Source organism: Plectropomus leopardus, chromosome 24, assembly GCF_008729295.1.
Source record: "Plectropomus leopardus isolate mb chromosome 24, YSFRI_Pleo_2.0, whole genome shotgun sequence".
NCBI classification, from domain to species: Eukaryota; Metazoa; Chordata; class Actinopteri; order Perciformes; family Serranidae; genus Plectropomus; species Plectropomus leopardus.
In genome coordinates, this window is record NC_056486.1 from 8684483 (window position 1) to 8705184 (window position 20702).

General features: G+C 40.9%; 1 protein-coding gene across 1 annotated transcript; it reads right to left on the reverse strand.

Annotated features, from left to right (window-relative positions):
• Positions 1-660: 660 nt before the first annotated feature.
• LOC121962797 (probable ribonuclease ZC3H12C) lies at positions 661-20276 on the reverse strand. The gene is made up of 6 exons (XM_042513099.1): positions 20198-20276; positions 8292-9172; positions 6933-7072; positions 6617-6851; positions 3736-3842; positions 661-3084 (listed from the first exon to the last, which is right to left on the reverse strand). The coding sequence occupies exons 2-6, from the start codon at positions 9101-9103 to the stop codon at positions 1493-1495; spliced, it is 2886 nt and encodes a 961-aa protein (XP_042369033.1). The 5' UTR covers positions 9104-9172; positions 20198-20276; the 3' UTR covers positions 661-1492.
• Between the last annotated feature and the right edge of the window lie 426 nt (positions 20277-20702).

The window sequence follows — 20702 nt, forward strand, 5'->3', positions numbered from 1 at the left end:
TACCAACATGGAAAAAGCCCCACAAATGGCTGCACGACACACAAAGAGATTAATATAATACACAGACCGCTGTCAAATAGTGTGAAACTATCAGGCTGAAGACTGAGAACCAGATTAAAAAAAATTTGACCTCTCAATTTTCTTTAAAGTTAACCTTTTGAAACCTGAGCAAATTGGCTTGATTTCTTCCAAAAATATAGGAAGAGGGTGATGAGTAACCTAAAGTTATGACACAAAAATCTGCAAGAAATTAGAAAAAGTTACAAGAGAATTACCTGAAAATAATAAGAAAAAAAGGGAAGTAAAAAAATAAAAATAAAAAAAAGACAGCGATAAACAAACAATCAAAAAAAGTCCTCTTCCAAAAACATGGTAAGAGGACATACAGCAGCATTATAAGATATGGCCAAAAAGAAAATGAAAATAATGAATGTAATAGTAAAAAAAACAAGCAAAAAAAAAACCCCAAAAAAAAATCAATGTTTGTATCTATTTTCTGTAACATATCTTTAAATATATAGTGCAATATTATAATTAAATATAAAAATAATAATAATTGAAACTTTTTTAATTTATATCTAATAATCCCATCCAGGTAGTTTTCAGATCATGTCTTGACACCTTTTACTTATTTATTTTTAATATATATAGGGTTGGGTTTTTTTTTCCTTTTTTTTTCCCTTCAATTTATGGGACATATCTTGCAAAGCTGTTCATTACGTTTTTTCCTGTGTTTTTGAAAGAAATCAAACCAATTTTCTTTGGTTTTCGGAGTGAACATGCTCGTGAGCGGCGTATGAATGCAGGACAAGAAAACTGATTCGATCCACGTCTTAAAAGGTAAAGTAGTAAATCCCATCCATGTAGTGCTTTATACATGAAGGAAAAGAATATTTTATAACACTGACTCAGCACTGACAGTATGTACAGTGTACAATCTGGCCAAAATGTGATGAAAATGCTTAAATAATCCTTTGTATCAGTCTGTATATGATACCAGCTCACTGGATTTGGCTGTAAAACCAAAAAGTGCCTTCCTAATTTGATACATAACAAGCCCTGCATGTGAAAGACACATAATAAGCTACTAAATAAATAAAAAGGACTAACTGGGCAGTTCTGGAACAATCTCCACAAGTTACACTCTGTGTCAGTCATAGATTTTGCCAAATGACTTGCTCTCCCTCAACTAAATTGATATAGTCGTCGCTGCGCAGTGACCAGAGCTTCATTTGAATTATCTTCAGCAATTTATTTCCTTGAAACGTATGCATTGTCTCATTAATGCCATAAGAAAAGACAAAGCTCTTCCTGCAGACAATCCAAAAGCATTCCAGTATTTCATATTCCACAATACAAACCCAACATGCTTCAAGTGTTGCAAAGGCAAATTCCAGTTTGCTGATGCAAACCACCCACCGTTGGTGTTTTCCTATTTTTACTCAGACTACATAACTGCTATTGTTTTCTGATGGGAGACTAAATTGTCCTTTTAGTATCCAGTTTGGGCTTTCTCTGCGAGTATGGCGGCTGCCAGTTGCTGGGGGTCTGTGATGTGAGGGCTCCTGGCCATCACCCGGCTCACCAGCTCCGAAGGGAAGATGTTACACAGGTTAACGTACACTTTCTCCCTCATGTCCCCGTAGCGGCTGTGCGCAGGGGATTCTGGGTGCTGCTGCATGTAGGAGGAAGGAGCGTGGGAGGGCACAGTCAGGTGAGCGCTGTGAGGCGGGTACGGCGTGAGAGGAGTACTTGATGGATGAGGCGGGTGAGGAGAGTGGGCAGGAGGTGGAGGGTGGTTTAAGTAATGTGTTGGGGATGGGTGGAGAGCTGGGTGGGAGGAGTGGTGCTGGGCGTAGCCGTCCTGTGCCCAAGGAGGGGTGTGCCAGGATGACTGGCGTGTGTCTGGCAGGCTCTGGCAGGCCGACGGCTCATACCTGGAGGGCGGCAACGGAGGCTGCCTGTAGTATGAGTCCCAGCTGGGCAAAGCTTTTGTGCGGTGGTGATGGTGCGATGTGGAGAGGTGTTCATACAGATGTGAGTCTGACACACTTTCTCCTCGTGTGGGGGCCAGGCAACGGCCAAGAGGGGAGCCAGGGGGGTGAGGGTTGGACTGTGTCAGGGAGTGGTAGTCGCCTGGGCAGCTGGAGCGTGCAGCCAGCGGATGATGCTGGAGGTGAGGGGGCAGGGGGTAGAGAGGGCGCTTTGGGGGCGCCTCTGGTGGAGGCTGATTGTGAGCACAGCTCTGCCCGCGGGCCACGCTCAAGTGGTAGCTGTGTACTCCGGTATTAGACGCGTGGCTGTGCTGGATATTTGTGTAATCCGCAGGATGAAGGCCACATAGGTCATGGTTTGATGCGGCATGATGGGGATACAGCCGGCTGTGGGGATTGGCAAAATGGACGCTGTCTTCCAGTAGGGTGTCTGGTGGGCATCCAGGACATTGCCGCTCACTGTACGAGTCGCAGCTGCTACCACAACTTACGCTGCTTTCGCTGCCGCATTCTGATCCTGCTGAGCCCACTGAGCCGAGCCGCAGGTCTGTGTCATTGGGGAAGCGACAGTCTGGGCTCCGTCTGGAGGAGAGGCTCAGGCCAGAGTAGGCACGTGTTACTGAGTAGTAGCTCAAATCTGGAGACTCAGAGTGAGGGTAGAGGTCATGGCTGGGGGCTAGGAGACTATGGGGTGTTGCTGCTCTGGACTGCTGGTCCTGGGAAAGGTTAAAACTGGATGGAGGGCCTCCTGGGGCCGAGGACATGCTTATACTCACACTGCTACTGCTGCTGCCACACATGCTGCTTTTCTGGCTTTCCGCCCTCCCTTTTGCCAGCAGCTTCTCCTCAGCATCGCTGTACGACAGAGCTCGGATGCTGGGGTCAGACTGTCTTTTCGGGGCGCCTTTTTTCGCCTCAATGCTGCCAGCTGGAACACTGTGGCTCTTCACCAGCCCAGTGTCCCCCTGATTCTTTGTGGTGACACAGGTTTTGGCACTGGCACGCAGCTCGTCAGCCACAGCACGCTGAGGCTGAGCACCTCTTTCTGGGTGGTAGTATTTACACTTGTGGCCATAAGTGCACTTCTTTCCTGGACAAAAAAAAGTTTAATTACAGCCAATATACAGAAAATCCAGACAGACATTATGACACATACGTCAATATGTGACCTGCACAGTCTTTTTTTAAGGGCAGATACCGATTGTTAGTAGTTAATGAGACCAATACCCAATATTTAGAAAGGATATAAATATGAAAGTCTTTATCAATTTTTGGAATTTGGAATATAACAAACTCCCAGCAAGTTCCCCACAACTTTTTTGATGAAGTCAAGTGAACATTTAAATAAAATATGAATTTAAAAAAAACGTTCCCTGAGGTTTACTCCAACAGTGACACTTTCTTTGCTCTTTTTAATTCATTATTTTTATCAGCGATCATTAAACTAAAATGCAGATAATTCGCCAGTCTGTTGACCCCTTCTGAAGATCACTATCAACACACCACATACACCACACACACACACACCACACACACACTTTTTTAAAAAAAATTTATTAAAAAAACGAACACCCTCAAACCCCTAAAAATTATTTTAAAACAAACACTTTTTTTCTAAAGAGGAACCCAACAAGCTCAAAATTACTAGAAAAGGGGAAGAAAAACACACCCCAAACAACTCTGGAAAGAAAACAACAAAATCTTTTGTTTTGGTGGATTCTGTGCACATCTGTGGTCTCACCGTATGGGCAAGGCTGTTTTTTCTGCTCAGGCATGACAGGTCTTTTCCTCAGGAAGTTGTCCAAGCTGGGACCATGACGACCTAGAGGATCATCTGGGGGCATAAATCTGAGAGACAGAGGAAGGGAGGATAGTTAGAAAGGACAGATAACTATTCAATGAATGGGATAAACAAATATCGAGGTGCATTTGGCAAGGGTTAAAAAACAAAAGAAAAGCCACTATGACTTTTTTGACAAGGGGGGGAAAGATAAGGTTTCAGACTTGTGAAGAACAAGGGGAGACTTGCACTCCTCTGCTCGGAGGACTATTATATACTGGCCCAATAGACGATTTTGGTTTGTTGCTGCAATAGTGACTGTCAGGCTAGATGGAAAGAAATTGAAGAGCATATATCCACTGCTATTTAAATTCAGGGATGTTTGAGGAAAAAAATTTAGAAATAGCAAAAAATTAAACGGAATTTAACTTAGCTCGCAAAACATGGCTAAATATTTTTCATAAGAATGGTTTGTTTGAAGAGATAAAGATTCTGAAATGGTGCACCCATGACCTTGATTTTTCTCACCAAATTGTATGCCAGCTAATCACATGGCCTCTCCTCATATTGCGCCTTAAAAAAGATTATGGCAGGATGACGCACATTAAAGTTTTGACAAATTTTGACAGGTCAAAAAATTGGCTGAAAATAACATATTGTAGCTTGTAGAAACGATTCATAGAATAGCATGTTGAAAAAAATGGCCAAAACATTATAGTATAGTTTCTCAAAAAACATCAAATTTTGATATGCAAAAAAATTCCTGAAAACAACATATATCTTGTAGAGACATGTTATAGTATACAATGTCGAGAAAAAGGCCAGAAATGTCATAATTTAGCATGTTGAAAAAATGGCAGAAAACACCACAATCTAGTATGTCGAAAACGTCAAGGCTGTGATTCTAGTGAATGACATGTTATGCCCCCCCCACATCATGCTATACGAGGACTTATTTTTTACAGTGTTTTCGTCTAACTGTGCCATGACTTTTTAAGTTTTTTCAGTGAACTATAATATGACATTTTTAAAGGTTTTTCTCATTAACACTTTGACTTTTTCAGCATGCTATACTATGACTTTAACAATCTTTACACATACTATACTGACTTTTTTAAACAGTTACATACCACAAAATGTAAGTTTTTTTAACATGCTTTATTATAACTGAGGATTGTACTATATAATAACAGAACATACCATACTATGACTTAACAGTCTTTTCAACATACTACGACTTTGACTTTTTACGGAGATCTTCCTATGACTTAAAAATATTATGGCATTCTATACTATCCTCCTATAAAAAAACTGTTTTATGATTTTTTTCATGACATATTCTACTTTGAATTACCTTTTTAATAAATACTGTTTACTATTTTTTACTTTAAATGGTATGCAATACTATGACTTTTTGAAATTCTTTTTCATGACACGCTATACTATTATATTACACGATTATATGATACTATATTTATATTTCAATATCTGTGACAGACGAACACCTTTAACCTTAAGTAGGATGTGGTATACAGTACAGTCAATTTAATGATCAAAATGTTTGGGTTGTGCCACAACCCTGGTTTTACAAATGAGAACTCGAGTGTGTACTAATGCCTTTTGCTGTCTCAGGCACCATCCACTGAATAAAGCGATAGCCCTTTCCACCCAACCAAGTCTTGTACATGGTTGTGACAGGCTGTGATTGGCCCCTTCAGGGAACTAGCTTCCATTTTTGAGGAGCTTGATGGAAGATTTCTCCCCTTGCTTGTGTCAACAGGTCGGGGCGCGGTGGCAACAGCCATGGTGTCCCTAACAAAAGATACTTCAGGTCCGCAAATCATGCTTGTGTTGGCCAGCTTGGGGCCACCAGGATTACTGGTGCCTTTACCTTTCTCACCCTGTCCAGCACCTGCTGTAATAGGAACACCCGCAGAAAGGTTTAGGGGGTTCAGCCAGAATAACAATGTAGAACAAGTAGAACCATAATTCACTGTGTGTTGGTTGTGCGTCCCTCCAACATCGCCTGAGTAGCTGTGATGATTTTAACTCATCTCTCTCGAGTCAGGCGAGCCTGCATAGACACTGAATTCAACTCTAGACCCTGTTCTGAGAGGGAGACAAGGGGCTCTTTTCCCAGTTCACTACAAACCCCTAAACTTTGAAGATGGCTGACTAGAATCTGTGTACGAGAGGTAGCCAGCTTCCTGGAGCTTGCTATCAGGAGCAGGTCGTCGAAAAAACGTATTTTCCTTACAAGGGACTCAAACCTGACCTGCAGTGTGAAAGTAATATGAATTGACCATTCATCCACAGCTCCACAATTTCTTTTCTCAACATACCATAATATGAGTTAATTTCGCCCTTTTTTTCCATCTTAAGTCACCTCAAGTTTCTCCAGCTCATTAGTTCAAACATCTAGATTGTGTTTAACTATTCTGCTTCCTCACACTTCAAGCACATCCCCACTGCAGTTGTTTCATGGGATGGGATTGATGTTCATATTACTGTGTTCTCATATGATATTATATTCAATTTCTGCCATTATATCCGCATAAATTGTACATACTGGACCTTTTAAGTTGGTTCTTTATTCTACATCTCTCATTTTCAGGGCAAAGGTAAAAAGAGAAAATACGCTGCAACTCTCCTGAATAAAGCGAGTGAAAATGTCAGCAGCTGTGGCATTTGTTAAGCCAAATGTCAGATGTGATAGCTGGGAAACAGATGTGGGTTCAAAATTAGAGACATAAATTATAAATGTCTCAATTCTTTTGACACAAAGTCATCATGATCTATTATTTTGACAAAATATGTCCCTCATTAATCTTCCTCTACTTACTTGTCATTGACGAAGGAATACATGAGCAGACGCTCATCGATGAACTTTTTCCACTCAGGCTTCTCATTCGCCAGGTCTCTGTAGTTATCATTGGAGACGATGATGCCATCTGACTCATAGGCCAGCTTGACGATGAAACGGTCATCATAGCAAACTACGCGCCGACCTTGGACACGCCGCGAAGGAGTGAAGACCAAGATCTTTTCCTTCTCTAGGCGACGCAAAATCTCCTGATCTGTGTGAGAACAGGGTTATGGTAAGGGTGAGAAAAATGCTATAAAATGCGTGTCTGTGTCAATCAGCCTCTTGCACTTACCTGTTATAGGGGCGTCAGGGCGGGACTGCTCTTTCCTCCACGCAGGCACAAACACTGTGATGTCGTGATGGCCACGCTCTACGAACCAATCCACAGCCAGCTGGATGCCCTGACACGAAAACACTTCCTTGTTGCCATGGCTACAGGACATATTTAAGAGGGAGAAGGTCAAAGCAAATTAATATGATAAGTTTTAAATTTTTTCTGTGAACTTCTTCTGAGTCTGCGTCCTGGCCTTGGAGCTGGTGTGTTGGGTTGATCCTGCACCTGCTAGATCTCCTGTTTTTGTCCATCTGTTGTGAACTCTTGGGGTTTAAAAGTTGACATGCCATGTCCTGTGTTACTTTATAATTTCAAAACAAAAACTGCCAATTTCTAGTGAAAAAAACTTCCAATATCCAATATATTCAGCTCAGGTATAAAATATGAATTAAATCAGTTCATAATTCATCCTGTCAAAACCTACTATGACCTAATATAATCAGCTGATTTGTTTATTGTTGCGTGGTAAAGTGGTTGTCTTCTGTTTCAAAGGTTAAGAGCTCAAATCCTGCTTCTGGCATCTTGCAGGTGGTTTGAATCTTTGCATATTCCACAATAATGTTTGACATATTTCATATAATAGCAAATTTGTGTTTGAATTAATATACATGGGATGCATAACAGATCTTATACCAAAAAAAATCTTTACGAATGTATTCATATAAAACATGTTTTCACAGGTAATAAGCCAAATCAGATATTTCTGAAAGTAGATTCATAAAAGTCAGCAGAGCATCAGTATATAGTGATGACCACCATGAATATTTTTAAAGAACATCAAGAGTTTTGCTTCTTGTCAATTCAAAAAGGTGAAAGCATTCAGTTCTCTTTGGACCACTTTAAATCCCACTTGCAGCTTTAATTTGGCTTCATTTTTGAACAGCAGGGGGAGGTGAAGATGTGAGGTCCCAGATGTGAGGTTTTTATACAGTCTATGATCAACAAGCTCAATTCAAGGAGAAATGCACAAAATATTGAGAAGCTGTGCCTTTAAACAATTTGTCAGGACTTCTGTAAAGTTTTAATGTCACAACTATAATTGGTAAGATATCAATAGTATGTGAATTTGATACTATTTTCAGTGAAAAAATTGAGTATGCAAACACTGGACACTATAGTGCCATGAATATGCCTCATGGCAGTGCCAAAGTGATGATAATGCTCATAACAGGAGGAGAAACGACCAGCAGCTCTGGTCACTTTGGAGAAGTTGCATAACATCACTCAATGGAAGCATCATCATCTCGCAATTGTGTTTTATCAACATTTTAAGTTTTGCACAAATCTTTAATGGAAAGTCGCCCACTGACTGCTCACCTCATGGCCACATTACTGCCGTCCACCACGATTGGCCGCAGGTTGTCCTGGTCACACAGAGAGTCTGAGGGACAGGGCGAGTCCGACCGCTGGCTATCAAGCAAATCAGAACAGCCACAAGAGGAAGAGGAGGATGAAGAAGATGAGGTAGAGGCTAATGATCCAGGCGGCTGCTCGCTGTCTGACTTGGTGCCCAGTTTGACCAGCTCTCCCAGTATGTCATTGATGAGAGTGTCGGGGCCTAGCTTGGATAGCACCAGTCGCACCGTCTCCTCAGAGTAGCCCAGCTTCAGGGCAAACTCCAGTTTGGCCTGGTACTCCTTCCCACCGGCCTCGGGCTCCGACGAGGAGGGTTCGGACGGAGGCTCAGGTGGGTGTTTACACGGCGAGCTGGGTGAGGACTGCGCAGGAGTATCGAGTTCAAGCTCTAGTGAGAGTTCAGACGGGAGCTCGGGGGGACCCTCAGTGCCTAAGTCCACACACTGGGTCCGACAAAGCGGCTGGTGGGTGTTTTTACTGTGAGTTAACCCTCCCTCTCCTCCATCCGGGTCGGGGACGACAGCGAGGGTGGCGCTGGAAGAAACCGCCAGCTCACACTCTGCATCAGACCCGGCATTTTCCTCCAGTGCAGCCGGTGGAGGAGAACTGGCGGTGCTGCTGGTGCCGGAGCGCTTCCCCTGCTCCTCCATAGCAGGGGGCCCGTCAGCGCAGCCAGCCTGCCGGTCAGCCCCTGCTACGTGGAGATACTCCAAATCCAGCACCAGGTCGAGGATGTGGCCTGCTCCTGCCTCCACATGGTCCTTCTGGCCCATGGATCTGTCACAGACATCCAGCACACGCGGCTGACTGCTGCCCTCTCACAAATCTCGACTCATTGGTGCCTAAAGAAACAGAGGACGGAGTGAGTGTGAGATTCATGGAAATTCCTGTGTCCTGACTGACATCACTTTAAAGGGATAGTCCGAAAAATTTTAAAATTCAAGATTTTTTTTCCTGTAGCCTGATTTTAAACACATGATTATAAATATAGATTGCTAAAAATATTTCTTTTTTGAAACATTTTTTTAAAAACACATTTTCCTGTTTTGGTTTATTTTTTTTGCACTTTGCGGGACATTTCATGCTGATTGCGTATTTTCTCCAGGATTCTGACAAAAAGCTTTGCTCATGTTTCAAAGGTTTCAAATACTTTTGAAAAGGTGTTTGAAGGCAGCAAAAGAAAACAAATGTCAATCCAGGAAAGTAACATATCGTCCTAATATCTGACTTTATTTTCAATCACAGCGTTGTTAACCAAATAAAAATCTGTTGTCAAACATGCTGGGATGACACTTTGAAACAACAATGCCCACAGGGTACACAGGCCACGCAGTGCAGAGAGATACTGAACTAATATTTGGATGAAAACATGACTGTGAAGTCTGTCTACAGATGTAACCAGTCTACCTCTAATTTATCTGTAAGGATGGTGTGTGTGTGAGTGTGCGGCTGTGAGTGTGCATGTACAGAATATAATAGACTGTTTGATGGAGGTCTGCAGCAAATATGCAATATCAATAAAGACACTCTATTCTGAGCTAAGTGAGAATTTGCATTCAGGCTGTATTGTTACAATATAATTGAAAGTCAACACTGGCTATCATTTTAGGAAACCCTGATATTATTTTTACAGGAAAGTTTCTGCCTTTGCTATCATTACACCAAGACTCTGATCTGTTATTTACACTGCCTCTGAGCGTCGGGCAGTTGGGGACTCAGCTGAGGCCCAGACTGGCTGACACAAAGGGCCGATGGGGCCTCTCACCCTAATTAATGGACTCGCGCGTTTTTTTCCAGTCTGGCCCCAGTGTGTTTTTACAGGGCCACACCACAGCACATTAATTTAAGGGGGGGGGGGGTGATCTGTTTTTGGAAAAAAGAGACAGCGAACCGTTAGCGATGGCCCCTTCCCCCTCTCATTCTACCTGGTAATTAACGCCCATATGCTTCTGCCCACTGGGGTGGTGGAGTCACTCATTACGGCACTGAGAGGCTGCGAGGCCACAGAGCCAATCAGCATTTATGCATTCAAGCACCGAGGACATGGGATCTGCTGAGGCTAATCTGATTGGTGTCAGAGGTTTGGCTGCACACAAATTACAGGAAGCACGGGGGAAAGTTATATGTTGATCTCTAGAAACAAAACTACAGTGCCTGTGCTTGCTGAGAGGAGTTAAAGGCACAGTTTGGATTTTTTGAAGTGGGGTTGCATGAGGTGCTTGTCTATAGTTGGTGTATTAGAAACAGTGAATGTCAGTCAGGATGCCCCCAATTTGGAAAAAACAGTCATACATGAAAGCTAAGCAATGTACTGCTGTAGACAGGGTCCAGCAACAAAGTATATTTCAGACACCAAAAAAAGTCCAATTTCCAAAAATCTACATTAGTTTAAAAGTACACAATGTTGAGGGTATTTTATATCACTTAACCTTTCCATCAGACAGCCCATAAAACAGGAAAGGCATGAACACCTTCAGTTTAAAAAAGGCCCAAAAAGTATCTTTAAAAAGCTGAAAATTTGTTTTAAAAAAGAGAGAATGATCAAAAGAAAAGTATCTAATAACTAGACATAAATAACAAGAAATCTGTATTTATAACTACCTGTTCAAAATTAGAAAAAAATATTATTTTATTTTCAGTTATTGTTTTTGTTATTTTCTTTTCTTTCTTTCTTTCCTACTTTCACCTAATTTTCTTACAGCTTTTTTTGTGGTAATTTTGGGGTCATTTTGTAGTCAAGTTGCTCATTGCCGTCCTTCCATGTTTTTGAAGATATCAAGCCAAATTACCCAGGTTTCAAAGTGTTACAGTTTTTCCAGAAGGGAAAAAAACGAGCAAATTCCAGAAATGTAAATGTGAAGTTCGATGTCGGCACCAAATCAACCCAAACCCCTGTTATCTGGACAAACCAGATGATGGAGGGGAAGTGACTTAAAGAGCGGTGGGTGGGGGGGCAGGGTGGAGTGAGTGCGCATTTTATGAAAAAGGGCTGCCTAGCAACGCAGCTGAGCTACTGTTGCTAAGCTACAGCTGTTGAAAGCATTCTCCCCTCCAAATGCCAAGACAGAGGCTGCGGGGACCCGCCTTACACACACACACACACACTCACACACACACACACACGTTACAAAAAGATCTGGTGTGGGGGAGGGTGGGGGGCTTAAGTGTGCCTCATTGGCAACCATCCCCGCCACCCAAGACAACAATAGCCCTGCAGGAGTGATTAGGACTGGGACCTTGGCATCACCCAGTCTGGGGGCGTTGATGGTGACCATACACACATGAATACACAGACACACACATCTACCTCACAAAGTGACTCATACTGCTGTGGATAATGACACATCCAAACTGTCTTTCCATTTTCTCTACAGATCACCATCCTCAGACGCCATATAGACATAAATGACTCTGATCAATAATGCAAAAAAAAACCCATAGGCATCCAAACTGGTTTGTGACAGAAAAGTGCAACTAAATTACTTAAAAGTTCGTCCACATTTTGCAATTGCAAACACATTTTACTTGAACTGGGACATAGTATAAGCTGGATATCATACGGATACTGACCATATTAAGTCAGTCATTTAACAGATTACTGGCCATGATGTGATTCATACCTATTTACGAAGGAAAATTAGCTTCTTTTTTTAAAGACAAAAAACCCACAACTTTTCAAAGAAAACATGCCTTCAAACACCACTTTAAAAAAAAATCAAAATATTTTTCTATAAAAATCACAAATAAATTGCCCATTATCTTTCAGTTTCAATAAAAATCGCCATTTAAAAAAAAATTGCCAACATTTTCTAAACAAACATGCATGTTTTCTTCAAAAATCAATAAATAACAAATACATCAGTTTAAATTTTTAGGCCCTTCCTTAAGCCAAATGTGCTTAAAAATGATTTGACATTTCTAGTGAGTAAACATGAAGGGAGAGACAGAACCCAAGGACAACATGAAGAAACTTTCAGGATGAACAAATACACAAAAACCCCAAAATGTTACTTTTCCAGTAGTGAATATATAAAATGCCGCATTACAGCAAAGTTAAGTAATTTTCCGAACTTTCCAGGCTGTTTCAGCTGGTCTATTATTTGCCTTTACCCGCTTAGTCACTAATGATAATTTAGCAAACTTTTTATTGTGTAAATATTGTGTGAATGTGAAAGCATCAATTGTCAACTCTACATTATCACTGCAATATGTACATTGAAATATTTGGTCAAAATATCCTGATATTTATCTCTATATTGTCCTGCCCTGTCTTCTCGTGTGGTCCGAGCTCCACACAATTATGCTTTCAGTTGTATTGTGGAATTCCAGAATCAGGCTCAGTGTTAACGGACCAACGGCACAGCGGCCACCTCATCACACCATCTCCAGACCTCCAGGCTGAGTGGGTGCATCTTTCAAACATCAGCGGGCCGGCTCCCACACACAGCAGTCCCGCCGGCTTTGATGGAGGCAGTAATGAATATGTAACACAGTCCTTACAGAGCTTTGTATGTGGGAGCTTTGTGTAAAAACTGTGTGTGCAGCGGGTGAGGGAGAGGGTAAAGGGTTCAGGGTGAAGGAGGGGGGTCTGGGAGGGGGCTGTCTGGCGGTATAATCGCTGCATGCCTGATACTGTGCAAAAGTTATTGTTAAAAAAAGAGGCTGTCCCAGGCTGAATAATCAGCCGGGAATACTGTGTGTGTGTGTGTGTGTGTGTGTGTATCTAGATGGCGCGCTAGGCTTTCCCTGCCAGCAGCAGGGCAACAGATGTCTACTGACTCGCAACTGGTGTCTCCCCACACACACCCCTGTCTCCACGCAGCCAATAGAGCGAAAATAAAGACGCAGCAGGACTAAAACACACACACATAAAAGCTGCACACACACACACACACACACACACACACTCTGAGGACACATGGTCAGATGTGAAAGCTACACACACACACACACACACACACACACACACACACACACACACACAAGCTGCACACACACTTTCTGAAGCAAACATATTCAGCCAACGCACTTTTAGCTTCCTCCGGCCTCATATGACCCAGATAAGAAGAAGCTTGCTTTCTGTTGCCGCCCCCCAAAATACTCCACAACACCGGCCCATCCCCCCCCATCGAGCTTCACATCAACACAGATCACACTGTTTGAGATTTAAGCACCACAGCGACAGGATGATACAAAGTTTAGGGGGGTTGGGCCAGCTCGGGGTGAGGGCTCAGGCCCTGTAATTCAGTGGTTGAACTTAAGGTCTGTGGCTCTCACTGAGGATGTCCTGATCAGATTGAAAGGATCAATATCGGGCCAGATCAACACATTTTTTAACTGGGAATATTAAAGATTACCTATAAAACTACAGTGAAGTGAAATTGTGTTTATGTGACTCGTTTACGGTGTTCTGTACTTTCTTTGCACTAAGTGGATATGAGATCAGTTTCTAAAGAGACATTACAGGTTGTTATATTTGGCATTTTAATGATTATCTGTATGGCATTATATTATAAAATTAATTCATTAAAAAGAAAGTCACAGCAAGGGAGGGACTTCTACTTTGTAAGTGTTTTAATCCAAATTCTAAATATTGACAGAAGGGTTTTTATTTTCATTATAAGTGCATATTGGTTTTAAATATCACTTATTGGTCTCATTAACTACTAACAATCATAATCATCATAATCATCAGAGCTATATAACTGCATACACACTGAACTTATTTCAATGACTTTATAGTACATGAACTGTGCATTTTGCAGCTGTATTATCCAGGTAAATACAAGTATCAGATCAGGACTTCATCTTTTGTCTACACTAGAAATGCATGATATACATTCTTGCTGATATCCAATATGCTGATATTTTCAGACTCATTTTGGCCAATTACAGACACCAATACTGATATATTCCCACGTTTATCCACCTACTGCAAAGAACGTCAAGTCTCTCCTGTAGTGGAATTAACATATTATGCCATATCAGCAGAAACTTTTTTTTAAAGCCGTTATCTGACCATAAATGATGTGCCAGTATTATCAACATCTCTTGTCTGCAAATCCAGAACCATCATCAGACTGCACCTTCTGCCGTTTATTCTGAATCCATCAGTGGGAACTTTACTTAAGCAAAAGAACCAGCACTTATGGTCATGTCAGTTTAAGCATTTAGACAGGTCAGCATCAGCGTTGGAATGTAACTAAGTACATTTACCTAAGTATTGTACTATGAATTTGTGGTACTTGCGCTTTACTTTCTTTTCATGCCATTTTATACTCCACTACATTTCAGAGGGAAATACTGTACTTTTTACTTCACTACATTAAGTGAGTTTATAAAATATGATGTTTTGTTATAAATAATTTACCAAACAGTTTATACAAGTACAGCTTTTTTCTTTTTTTTAATTTGACTTTTTGGGTCTTTTTTCCTTTTAAGAATTTTCACATTTGGGGTGTTTTTTCCCCTTTTATTATTATTTTGGAATTTTTTTTTTTTTTAAGACAAGCATTTAGAGTTTTTTTTTAGTGTTTTTTCCCAATTTTTTTCCAATTATTTACAATTTAATTTGTGGGTTTTTCGTCTTTTTTGCATCAGGTACTTTTACTAGTACTTTTACCTGAGTAAATGAACTGAATACTTGGTCCACCACTGGTCAGCATGAAAGTGATTCGTGATGCTGCAGCAGGTAGCACAGTGCAGCTCTGGCCTTTTGCATCATCTCAGTGGCCCTCTGGACATGGGCAGTAAAAGTCACAGTTGCTTCTTTAAGACAGAAATCACAACAACCACAAAAGGGGAAGCTCAAGATTTCACACTCACCAGGCCTTCAACAAACAATGAAGACAGAGATCAGCTCATTTCCACACATTTAAATCCTTGAAAACCAGGTGCAAGTGAAAGTCAAAGTCCTAAAGTTTCCACAGCAGCTTCATCCACTGCCGATGCTCGACTCTGCACGCAAGAACAACACAGCATCCAACTCCAGCCACCTCTGTCCTCACTGCTCCTCCAGAGCTGTGTTTTTTTTCCAGGCAAGTTGGACAATGAGTGGCAGAACAGATGGAGCAACAATGTCTGCCATCCCCTCGTTTAGAGTGGCTGCTTCTCCACCAATCGCAGCACGGCGGCCATACAATGAGGCGCAGAGACAAGGAGGAGGAGGAAGAGGAGGAGGAGGAGGAGGGGAGTGGCTGTGGGCGAATGCCTGCAACAGCCAGTTTCCCCAAGGCACGCGTACTCAAAGTGCACCAGCGCACACACACACTCCTGTCCTCAGTCTGAAAGGGCTTCCCCTGTGTGGCCGATGAATCAACGAGGGGTGGGCGGCTCAACAATAGAGCCACACAATGGGAGGCTGGGGAGGGCAGCTGCAGGGTGAGGGCTGGGGCTATTACAGCCCGGGGCAGCAATGGAGAACACCTGGCTGCAGAGCACCACAGTCACTCTCCGCTCTTTGTTTTGGGCTGGGGGTGCTCTGTGGAGGGGGGTTCAAAGCAGAAAGAAAAGACCAAGGCTGGCTGAAAGACTGGCCTGGTCTTTAAGAGAGTGCAAGAGGAAAGAGGAGAGTGTGGCCGCGCTGAAAGGGAAAAAGGACAAGTGTGGGGGGCGAGGGACATCAAAAAGTTTTATGTCCTGATGAGTATGAGGAGGGGACCTGCTCCTCATTGTTGCAGCACACTTCGGGCAGATGACTCGGAAGCACAATCTTTGTTTTTCTGTCTTTTGTGTGATTATAGAGCCCGTGTGCATAATTTGAATGATTTCAACACAAAGTCATTAAAATGAAACCACAAGTAATAAAACAATATGTTTATTTGCAGCAGTGTCATTGATGCAAACAAACATACTGACCCTTTGAAACCTGGGAACATTTTCTTGATTCCTTTTTAAAACACAGGAAGACAGCACTGAGCAATGAAAAAAGAAATGACCCCAAAACTAACAAGAACTTATTAAAAACTATAAGAAAATTACCTGATGACCTTAACGTTTTTTAAAGAAATTTCACCAATTTGCTTAGGGTTCAGAGGTTTAAATAATTGTGAAAAGCATCTGAAAGCAGCACAAGACAAGATACAAAAATAAATTACCCCAAAAATTTGCAAGAAATTTGTAAAAACTATAACAAAATTATCTGAATAAATCAAAGACTTTTTCTTTGTCAAAACAAAGGAATCTGGATCCAAGACAGAGGTTTTTTTTAACAAAAAAGATCATCTGAATGTCTATTAAAAGTAGGAATCACCAGAAGCCACACAATATGAAATCATCACAATATTTGAGATACGATACATAATTGTGATATTAAATGTTTCCTACAAAATGTAACTAGTGGACTGATAAAAGCTATTGATCTTATGTTTAGTGGGCTAAACGTCTTTTTTTTCCATTTTCATTATGAATCATTTATATTTGGGCTGGACAATATATTAATGTTTTATCTGTATTGTGATATAAGACTAGATATTTTGGATATGATAAGGGTTATCTTTTCCTGGTTTTAAAGTCTGAATTACAGTAAAGTGATGTCATCTCCTGAATTTATCACTTAACCAGGCAGTCATTATATTTGTATTACTGATTATCGATTAAAAAATCCCATTGTGTAAATATTTTGGGAAAGCACAAACAGTCAACCCTAAAACATTGTTGCAATATCAATATCAAGTTATTTGTTTAAAAAATAACATGATATTCAATTTTCCTAATATCTCTCAGCCCTAATTCATTTAATAAAAAAATCTATAATTAATGTTTGTGTATCGATACATGATCCCCACTAAAAATAACACGATACTATGCCATTTCCCTCACTGTACTCACATATAAATATAAAAATAACCGTTAAATAATCATGCATAATCAAGCTGCCCAAGGTGTCAGTTGCCCCCCCTTTCACACAGGGAATTGTTTTTGTACTTTTAGTATAGATAAGGTCCCAGAGTGCACAAAACACCATTAAAACAGAGCCAGTGAAGGATCCCCCCAACTAGTCAATAATGTCCTAAAATCCTAAAACATACTAAACTCCGAGAAATGTTTTGAAATCCAAGAAATGTCCTAAAAGTCTTGAAGTGTATGAAACCCTTACAACAAGTACGGGGCTGCTGTGACTGATCTAAATGGTTACAGTATGATTTGGCATCTAAGTTTGAAATAAGAGCGGACTGCAATGTGTCTGCCAACAGATATATCAATTTAGTGAGTTAAGGTCAAATATCAAGCAGAATTTATCTTGGCAGTGTGACGTTAGTATTTAATCTAAAGCAACAAAAAGCAGTCGGTGGAGTCAGCGTGTTTCAGTGTGTGTCCTTGGTCCAATTGCAAAATAAAAAAAACATTTGAGCTTAGTGGCTCAACAGGAAAGCAACTGCCTGATTAAATAAGAATGTGTTCAGAGACAGTTCGCCCAGAGAGATAAGGGCAAAGAGCGGAGATACAACAGCGGACCAACTGCACGCTCTCACACACACACACACACACACACACACACACACACACACACACACACACACACACACACACACACACACAGAGGAGCACTCTGTCAACCATCTGTTCGAACAAACAGGTGTGTGTTGCTCCCAACAACTGCAGCAGCAGCAGCAGGATGATCGTTTTTCCTCTTTGGAGACAGATGACAGCGAACGCACACAAAACAAACAGAAGCTGCAGAGTTCAGTAACAGCAAAAGAGCAGTTTTAGAGAGAGCAAAGAGAAAGAGTCATTTCTTTTTGGAGCAGTGTTTTAAACTCAGGATTTCCACAAATTTTCATGCATGAAATTTTAAAACCTTTCCATGACTTTTCAAGGACCCAAATTATATTTTTCTTGCCTGGCGATTTGAAACATGAAAGATTCAAACTCTGTTGCCAACAGTTGCCAACAATTATAAAGAAAACATGCTACACAAACCTGCTTACTAAAAAAAAATGTTTTTTTTCAGTTTTCTATAAAAAGATATTGAAACAAGAAAAAAATCAACACTTTTAAAAAATGTTTCTATAAATATATATTTTTTTAACAATTCACTTCACTTTTTCATTCACAGTTATGTCACATTGATACAATTGAATGTATTTATTACACATAACCGATGCAATGATTTTTCCGAAACTTTCAATAATTTTTACTAGTTTTATGACTTTTCAAGGCTTGGAAAATAATATGGTGAACTTCCATGACTTTTCAGGTTTTCCATGCTGTGGGAACGCTGTATTTTGTTTTTATGTTAAATACCCTCAAAACCCCAAAATCTGCACTAAATCTCTCCTAAATCACCATTTATCAAAACCAGAAACTGTGAAATATGGTAAAATATGTTTCGCACTCAGGAGGATCATGATATTAAAAATCACAAAACGAAACGTCAGAAAAGTCAACCCCAGCGACCTTCCTACTCTGACAAATAAAGTGCAGCCCCTTTGTCATTGCCAATTAATTACTATTTTTGTAGTTTTTCTTAGCATTAAACCCATCGGGCAGCTTAAAACAAATACTCAAAATCATTTGCATACTATCTGACCTGCAGGTCTAAGCAACAGAAGGAGAACCCCTGCCCCCGTGACCCCTCTGACCTGTCCTCTGACCTCTACGAAACACTGAAAAAAAAGAAACAGCCAGTATAGATTGAGTTAGAATATCATGGCAACAGTCAACGGCTCGGTGTGCGTCTGCTGCATGTGTGATTCGATCAATACTCATAATGTGGGAAACTGAACTGATAAAAGCAAAATGTGAAACGCCTGCTGCATCTCTCAAACCAAAAAAAAAAAAAACTAAACCAGAAAATTACCTAAAAAATAGCACCAAAAAAGGTGAAAAACAAAACAAAGCAAAGAAACAAAAATAAATATATAAAAACGAGAAGATGACAAAGAAAAAAGTGCTACTACACACACACACACACACACACACACACACACACAAACATATATTTCTGAAACATCATTTTTAATATATAATTACAATAATAGATCAAGTTTTCTGGACATTTCGCCAAATTCCTTTAATAAATTTGTAATAACTGTATCTATTTGTTCTTTATTTGATTTTATCTCTCTCACGCTGTTGTTAAAAAAAACAGAAAATGAAAATGATGAAGGTGTACAGTGCTGTATGATGTGCACCAATTTTGATTCCAATAAAAATGTAAATATTAATACTAATAATAAAATCTAAAATTCAGGTCATTTTCCCAATTTCTTGCCATTTGTGGGGCATCTCTTGCTCAATGCCTTTTCCAGCAACTTTTAAAAGAAACCAAACTAATTTTCTAAGATTTTATAACGCTTGTAAAGGGTGTTTGAACACTGAAAGCCAGATTTCAAAGGGTTAAAGTTCGGGGTCTGAGATGATGCACAGAAGTTTTAATAGAAGATGACATAAAATAGACAGCTGCTGGAGCTCGTGCACACCACCTTCCTCTATCCATCAAAACCCAAAATCTGAGCTGATCTCTGATTCACAGGGATGCACCACCATCACCACAGCTGTCACATGCACATGGACACTGGACACTAGACAGGTGGACAAAAGACACAGTGTCCACAGTATCCCCTCTTGTTTTGCTCAGGCCTTTTTCATCCACAAACATGCAAACTGCATTTTCCAAATACTATTAGCTGTATTTGAAGTCAAACAGGTGAAAAACAACCCAGCAGCATCCTCGACATCTGCCTGTTGAGCAGCACAGGAACTGTATTATGCATGTTGGGGAGCGCGCGGGGCAGGGGCGTGCACGGTCACTGCAAACCAACACCGTCACGACCTCCCTGCAGCTTTCACCCGCACCGATCGCCAACCCCGCCGCTCCCCGCGCAAACAGCTCCGATATACTGACGCTCTGAGCGGGTACTCACCTGGTTCAGGGCCGCCGCAGACGAGCTTTGCGAGAAAAGGAGCAAATGTTCCCATCACATACTGGCGACGCAAAACATCCGGCTGGATTGCAGCGTGACCCAAACTGCGTCAAGCTGGAGAGAGGAAGCAAAGAGGCAGCTTCCGCCCGTCTTCTTCTTCTTCTCTGGTGTTTTACGGCAGCTGGCATCCTTCAAATTGCAGTCAATACGAAGTAGTTTGTTAGTTAATTCGCAAAAACAAATTTCATCCAATCTATTTAACCAAAGACATACATACATTTAGCTACAGGAGAACTATTCCGCTGCAGAGACGTACACTTCCTCCAAAACTACCGGCAACACAGCTTCCGCTCTGACGGCGTTTCACAATAAAAGCAAATCAGAATCAGAAATACTTATTTAATTTAATTAATTGTTTTTTTTAATCCTATTTTTAAAAAAACTGTGTACAATCCTGATTCCAGCATGAAGAATAATAGCAAGTAGAAATGAGTACCATCAAAAG

Coding starts and splice junctions, on each gene's coding strand:
- LOC121962797 (XM_042513099.1), bottom strand. CDS start 9,103: ATGGGCCAGAAGGACCATGTGGAGGCAGGAGCAGGCCACATCCTCGAC. Junction 7,073..8,291: donor GGCAGTAATGTGGCCATGAG/GTGAGCAGTCAG, acceptor TATGTCCTGTAG/CCATGGCAACAAGGAAGTGT. Junction 6,852..6,932: donor CCCTGACGCCCCTATAACAG/GTAAGTGCAAGA, acceptor GTTCTCACACAG/ATCAGGAGATTTTGCGTCGC.